Source organism: Triturus cristatus, chromosome 1_2, assembly GCF_964204655.1.
Source record: "Triturus cristatus chromosome 1_2, aTriCri1.1, whole genome shotgun sequence".
Classification (NCBI taxonomy): domain Eukaryota; kingdom Metazoa; phylum Chordata; class Amphibia; order Caudata; family Salamandridae; genus Triturus; species Triturus cristatus.
The window spans coordinates 1,184,342,620-1,184,350,488 of record NC_140580.1 but is presented as its reverse complement, the minus strand read 5'-3'; the positions used below and the strand labels follow the sequence as shown (position 1 = coordinate 1,184,350,488).

At 49.8% G+C, this 7,869-nt stretch overlaps 1 protein-coding gene across 11 annotated transcripts in view; it reads right to left on the bottom strand.

Annotated features, from left to right (window-relative positions):
- Positions 1-434: 434 nt before the first annotated feature.
- Positions 435-7,869, bottom strand: part of DNM1 (dynamin 1) — a 796,474-nt gene continuing 789,039 nt past the window's right edge. For 4 of the 11 annotated variants that reach the window (XM_085614099.1, XM_085614097.1, XM_085614098.1 and 1 more), the window contains one exon: positions 435-1,742. In XM_085614099.1, coding sequence (XP_085470225.1) covers positions 1,730-1,742 — 13 coding nt within the window. In that variant the 3' untranslated portion in view covers positions 435-1,729. Of the gene's footprint in view, positions 1,968-7,869 lie in introns of all 11 variants that reach the window. The other 7 variants (XM_085614092.1, XM_085614101.1, XM_085614095.1 and 4 more) reach the window with 2 other exon arrangements.

Sequence of the window (7,869 nt, the reverse complement as noted above, 5' to 3'; positions counted from 1 at the left end):
TCTTAAGTGCTTCTACAGGCCTTCCTAAAGAAACGCAACTGTCTACACTTAAGATATTCTATGGAAAAGTGCTCCGGGATTCTGGCGTGTGGGGGGAACTATTCAAATTCTTATGACTATCAATGGAGATCTCCTAAGAGAGAAACAGTGATTTCCATTCAAAAGAGCTACGTAAGGAATTCTTGGAATCTCTCCTTCCCTAGCGGCATTAAGTTGAAGAATTCGTTTTTCCAAAATACAGCAATCTTTACCTTTATTTCAGTAAGTACTGTGACGTGCTGAAGTGATGCTTACACAACTTTCCAGCATTGTGCAACATTGTGTGGTGTACATTTCCAAGCAGCATCTACTATGAAGTTGTTTAACTTGCTTCTATAGGCATACTTAGGGTGATTATGTAGCGAATATCATTAGGCAAAGAAAGGAGTCTGGTGTTATACACAAATGTACTTTATTCATTCAACAGACAGTGTAACATCAGGGCTGACCACAAGCACAGAGGCTGCTGCCTCTACACAGCAGCGACACAACCAGCTCAAACACTCAGCACGACTGAGCAGTTTATGGATCTGTTTCTACTCCAGTTTGAACTAAAACCCACATGGAAGCACAGTGCCTGTAATCTCTTCGATCCTATATGCATATATATATTTATATAAGGATATGTCATTCTTACTACCATATACTTTATTACACTTCTTAAGTAACTGGGAGAGCAACAATGTCACGATAAATCACACTGGATATGTCTGATCACAAGCTGTGCGATGGGACGACACTCATACCAAGATATGGCGAGCAAGGCCCTGGCGCCGCAGAGGCCTTCTAGTCATACAGCAGCATCAAGCTTCTTGGCCTCAGAGGACAGACCCTGCCAGGTCTGCACCCCTTAAATAATGAGGGGAGGCCATAGGAGCAGTGAGGAAACAAGAATAACAAAACAAGACCAACATTTTTTACTTGAGTACTATGTGCAGAGCGCAAGAATAACATTTTTTGGTGCAAGGGTGCAGCTTACAAAGATGCCAGAGCTCTGGAATGGATATTGGTGGCTTACAAAGACCACAGTGGTCGAGAAGGAATTCTTCATACATGTAAAGCCATTGAAGGTACACGTGTGCTCCAACATACGGTAACATGACATGCAAAAAACAACAAACGTAACTGTACATTAAGGGGTTCTTCAGTAACCCCAGCATTCAGAGCCTGGGGAGTCCTTGAACGCAAGAGTTGCGGTGCTGGTGCACTGCCATGCCCCAGACATGACGACTTGAGATTTGCTCCAGGAGGGCGGGAGAGTCTTGCATGTCATCTGAGAAACTGATGTGTGATGCAAGTCCAGCAGCGACTCTCCCAGTGGGAGCCGATGCAGCCTTGGAGGGAGGCGGCTTAAGACGAGCTGCAGCAATCTTGCATATTAACAACACCACTCTCCGGAATATTCTGTCGCAGTTCAAATAAGTTCCTAACACTGAACTCTTCATATTGTTCTCAACGTCACATTTCTCACACTATGTTTTTTGAAGTGATACACTTGGTCTTCTTATGACAACAAAATTCAAATCATAGATGGACATGAAATACTTCTAGATGTCGAGTCTACAGCAAACATTTGCAGGCAGGATCATTGGGGCAGAAGTGGTACCCTCCAGCAGTGGGCAGCTGTGAGGCCAGCGGTCCCTCGTGGGTGCCTCAGTCAGTCACCTGGGAACGCCTGGCTCCTGATGCTTCACACCATGGACCTGCGGAGAATCAACATCTAATCTAGGCTATCGAAACAGCACACACATTACAGAATGACGTCAGCATGGCAATGGAGGTATGAGGGGAGATGAGGGGCGCTGTGCATCACGCCTGAGTGGAGGGCAGCGGGAGCAGCACCGGTCTGCAGCAGTTACAGATCTAAGAGGGATGAATCAGATGGTCGGATGATGGTGGGTCGCGTAGGTGACGCAGGGGCCTTTCTGCTGTGGAAAAGCAAAAAAAGCAAAACACAACAAGAACAAAGATAACACACAGTCATTAGGAACAGTGACAGCACAGAGTGACAAAGCTGAGACACAAAGCAATGGTGCTAACAGAGCATGGGGTGCTGTACGGCAAGGGGGCAGACACACAGCGACAATGCTAAGGTTGCAAAAGAGGCTGCTGCTGGTGAGGCAAAGACACACACACGTGGCCAACTAAGCTTGTGTCTCGCGTAGCATGATATGCAGTGACACAACTACCTCAGCATGAGAGGCTGAGTCTAGTGAGGGATGATGATACGTCACCATGAGTGGTCGCTTTGGTGAAGGATGGTGCTGACAGAATATGAGATGGTGTTTCCTTTGAGGGACAGAAACGCAATGAGAGGCTACCTCTGGTTAGGTGAGTGCCTGAACGTGAGGTGGTGCGTCCATTGAGGGACAGAAATGCAATGAGAGGCTACCGCTGGTTAGGTGACTGCCTGAACGTGAGGTGGTGCGTCCATTGAGGGACAGAAATGCAATGAGAGGCTACCGCTGGTTAGGTGACTCTGACTCAACGTGAGGTGGTGCGCCCATTGAGGGACAGAAATGCAATGAGAGGCTACCTCTGGTTAGGTGAGTGCCTGAACGTGAGGTGGTGCGTCCACTGAGGGACAGAAATGCAATGAGAGGCTACCTTCGGTTAGGTGACTGCCTGAACGTGAGGTGGTGCATCCATTGAGGGACAGAAATGCAATGAGAGGCTACCTCTGGTTAGGTGACTCTGCCTCAACATGAGGTGGTGCATCCATTGAGGGACAGAAACGCAATGAGAGGCTACCTCTGGTTAGGTGACTCTGCCTCAACGTGAGGTGGTGCGTCCACTGAGGGACAGAAATGCATTGAGAGGCTACCTCTGGTTAGCGGACAATGCCAGAACGTGAGATGGTGCGTACATTGAGGTACAGAAATGCAATGAGAGGCTACCTCTGGTTAGGTGAGTGCCTGAACGTGAGGTGGTGCGTCCACTGAGGGACAGAAACGCAATGAGAGGCTACCTCTGGTTAGGTGACTGCCTGAACGTGAGGTGGTGCGTCCATTGAGGGACAGAAATGCAATGAGAGGCTACCTCTGGTTAGGTGACTCTGCCTCAACGTGAGGTGGTGCGTCCATTGAGGGACAGAAACGCAATGAGAGGCTACCTCTGGTTAGGTGACTCTGCCTCAACGTGAGGTGGTGCGTCCACTGAGGGACAGAAATGCAATGAGAGGCTACCTTCGGTTAGGTGACTGCCTGAACGTGAGGTGGTGCATCCATTGAGGGACAGAAATGCAATGAGAGGCTACCTCTGGTTAGGTGACTCTGCCTCAACGTGAGGTGGTGCATCCATTGAGGGACAGAAACGCAATGAGAGGCTACCTCTGGTTAGGTGACTCTGCCTCAACGTGAGGTGGTGCGTCCACTGAGGGACAGAAATGCATTGAGAGGCTACCTCTGGTTAGCGGACAATGCCAGAACGTGAGATGGTGCGTACATTGAGGTACAGAAATGCAATGAGAGGCTACCTCTGGTTAGGTGACTGCCTGAACGTGAGGTGGTGCGTCCATTGAGGGACAGAAATGCAATGAGAGGCTACATCTGGTTAGGTGACTGACTGAACGTGAGGTGGTGCGTCCATTGAAGGTCAGAAATGCAATGAGAGGCTACCTCTGGTTAGGTGACTGCCTGGTCACTCTGGTCAAATGCTTGGACTTTAAGCGGAGGTCTTTATCACTGCTAACTGCCAGTTTACCTGCCAATCACCCGGCGCCCGTCTACTTCTCGGCGCACCCGCTTCGCGGGTGCCCCTTCGACCGTCTGTGGAGAGGATTATACCTGTCACTTGCGAGGATCACCGAGGAAGAAAGCGGCATCTGGCGAGTAGTTGCAGCAGGGCTGCGAGCGTGCGGGGACTTCAACTCCCAGAAGTCCCTGCCAGACCGACGGAGAGCTTCCGGTCCGCTCTCCCTGCTGGCCCGCCCCCCGCCCTCCTGAGGCTTCAAAACACCTGTGTGTAGATAAACGAGTGGGTCACTCTGGTCAAATGCTTGGACTTTAAGCGGAGGTCTTTATCACTGCTAACTGCCAGTTTACCTGCCAATCACCCGGCGCCCGTCTACTTCTCGGCGCACCCGCTTCGCGGGTGCCCCTTCGACCGTCTGTGGAGAGGATTATACCTGTCACTTGCGAGGATCACCGAGGAAGAAAGCGGCATCTGGCGAGTAGTTGCAGCAGGGCTGCGAGCGTGCGGGGACTTCAACTCCCAGAAGTCCCTGCCAGACCGACGGAGAGCTTCCGGTCCGCTCTCCCTGCTGGCCCGCCCCCCGCCCTCCTGAGGCTTCAAAACACCTGTGTGTAGATAAACGAGTGGGTCACTCTGGTCAAATGCTTGGACTTTAAGCGGAGGTCTTTATCACTGCTAACTGCCAGTTTACCTGCCAATCACCCGGCGCCCGTCTACTTCTCGGCGCACCCGCTTCGCGGGTGCCCCTTCGACCGTCTGTGGAGAGGATTATACCTGTCACTTGCGAGGATCACCGAGGAAGAAAGCGGCATCTGGCGAGTAGTTGCAGCAGGGCTGCGAGCGTGCGGGGACTTCAACTCCCAGAAGTCCCTGCCAGACCGACGGAGAGCTTCCGGTCCGCTCTCCCTGCTGGCCCGCCCCCCGCCCTCCTGAGGCTTCAAATTAACATCCTACTCCCGCAGCGCGGGACGCAGCCCGGACGAAGACCGGACAAAGAGCGGGCCGTTTGTGGTCGTTCGTGGGCGGCTGTGGTCGGGGCGGGCCCCCTCCCTAATTTGAGCCGACTCGAACAGGTCACATACCCAGCTGGTACTGTGAGTACAAGCGCCTTTGCCAACCGGTGGCCTGTTTACGTAGCATTGGTCGCCCATATCTTGTGTATAAACATTGCAGTGTGTGCTGGACATTTTTTGTGATATTTATCTTCCTGTTACAATCGGAGGTTCATCTGTTTCCTATTCTGTGAGTTTGTTCGCCTGTTTGTTCATTCCCCAAATCATGACCTCCTTAAGGTCTGGCAGGAAGGTGGCCAGGAACAGCGTAGGGGGTCAGGTTACAGGGACCCTTGACAATTTTATTACTAGAGCTGCTCGTGTTCTTGAACACGAAATTTTGTTAACGGAAAAAAGACTGTCCCTAGAACTTTCTGCCAAAAGATCATCCCTTGGCAATATTATGTTAGCTGTCTCGCCTGAAAACAGCCAACCTCAACTTCCTTCCACTTTGCCTGGTGTTACTTTAAATGTACTGCCGGACACCCTTGATCATTGCCCGTTGGTGGATATTCAGGAGATAACTAGCATCCCTGATACCAGTGGTGACCAAACCACTGATAGTACTGATATCCCGCCACCTACCACTGACCAGCAAACTACAGGAACAATGATCCAGGTCCCCAAGCCCAGGCACATCCCAAGTAAAAGGAAACGTATGGGAGCACCCCCTAAGGGGAAACGAGCCAAAATCCCCAAAGTGTCCTATCCTCACAAATCTGCCCCTACCTGTGAAGCTCAAAACCCTGCTACGTCTGCTAGTTTACATTTGGCATCTGGTGGATTGAAGTCCCCGTTCCCTCCCCCCGTTCAATCCAACGCAGACTCTTTTACCTTCGATCTTCTCAAGCCTATAGAGAAGTTATTTAAATCACTACTCCTCCCATTATTAGAGCGAGTTACGCGTCTCGCCTCCTCACTTGAGAAGCTAGAGGGTATGGTATCTGCTAACACGTCCCTGTTAGAAAAGATTGCAGTGTCTTCTATTGACCATGCATCTTCTTCTAACAATGATATTGTAGATAAATCTAGGCTTGCCTCCACTGCCCATACACCCTTGGATGGAGTACTACCCAGTATCCCGACACACAATGTCCAGGCGGTGGACGTTCCATGTCCTCAGGTTAACATTGAGGTCCCGAGAGAAACAGATTGTAATATCAACCCTGGGGCTGCTGTTTCATATCAAAACTTCCCGTCTATCAACCTCCCACCTGAGTCGCAGCCATATACCATTATAATGGTGGATGTACCCCGGCTTCCTCAGACAAAGTCCGAGTGTCATAGCGACCTAAAGAATAAAGTCTCACACTGGCTAAATACCAACAGGCCTTTACCTATTGGACTACGGACCGAAATAATGACCGTCCGTAGGGTATGTTGGTTGGGCAATAGAGTTAAACAGGTGCAGGGAGATTGTGTGATCATAAATTTTCGCGACCCGAGGGTTGTTAGGCATATCTGTTCCTTTTCCAATACCCTGAGAGGGACTGGCATTTCTACAGTGGATTTGTCATATTTTCTTCCACACAAACCCACTGTCACTACACGTGATATGTCCTATGTTTGGGAAAGGGTTAATAGGCCTTCCTACCACCAGATAAGGCCGGATTTCCATCTCCCCCTGTCAAACTTCTACACACCCTTGAGTTCATTAGATGGGGTTGACTGACAGTTACCCCATCTGGTAGATTCGAATAACTTGTGGGAAGTTTGTTTTGGCTCAGTAAACCCAGTGCAAGCAGGGAGTGGGTGTTTCCGGGGGGCTCAAGTTGGCTTGGTAAATATGTCTTCCAGTACCCCGTTTTCCCACCCAACTAGTCCGTCCCTTCCCCCCATTGATCCTTCCATAACTGATAGCGAGACTAGGGGCCCCATTAATATCGATACTACCCCAACTACCAAGGGTCCCGCATTTGCAGTACCATGCACAATGCCACTTAGTTCTATGCCCCTGACCCTGGTTTCGTGGAATGTTGCGGGCCTTGGTACCAGGGTATCCTCTGAAGAATGGGTAGGCTGGGTCGACACCCATGATATCCTGGTTTTCCAGGAGACATGGGCTGTGGACCCGATCTATCTTCCAGGGTATGTGAACTTTTTTAAGGGGGCAATTCGTGGCACAAGGGGCCGCCCGTCTGGTGGGCTCTGTATCTGGGTTAAGCAATCCCTTGGGTATTCACTCAAGGAAATAGCTATTGATAGCCCTGACCTATTAATTATTTCCTTGCAACACGACAATGATCCTGTAGTCCTAATTGTAAACGTCTATAACAGAGGCCTCCCCGGGGGACGTGGCACAAATACCTTTTTATTATTAGATGGGTTTCTGGACACTATTGACACGCATACAAATGTTTTGATTGTGGGTGATCTAAATTGCTGTTTTGAACCGCTGCTCTCTACTCTAGACTCATTAACCTGGGAAGTAGATGCAATTTTAAATATTCCTCCCCTCGATCTCCCTCCTATCAAGAGGTGGACAGAGTCAGCCACACAGTGGATGGGACTATGTATGGAGCGGGGATTCAGGGCCGCCAATGGGAGGACTGCCTCTGACAGGGGTGGAAAGATGACTTTCTCAGATGGCCGACGTTGTAGCAGCAGAATTGATTATGCCCTTGTTAAAATCGAGTTCTGGTTCACTCTAAGTGATATGGCGATATTAGACCGCCCGGAGAGTGACCACAACCCGTTGGTTTTAAGTCTTTTACTTTGCCCAGCCCAGAGAGCCAAACCCTCAGAAATAGTCACTGCGGAAGCCGTTTTAACTAATGATCAACGGCGGGTACGCTGGGACAAAGTTGCAATGGATGCTGAATTATTGTCCAGGATTAGTTCCATGGTATCCGGTGCTCTGGTTGACATTCAGTCTCTTCAGTACACCGAGGATGTGACTGGTAAAGCTACATGCATACATGATCATCTTTTCACTGGCCTTAAATCCCTTTTTTTAAAACCTTGTAAGGCCAAGAAATCCGTCACTCTAAAACCATCGTCCTGGTACAACAAAACTTGCCGAGAATCTTTTAGCAAATTAAAATCTGCCATTGCTAACAAAGAACCAGACAATGTCAGACTGGCC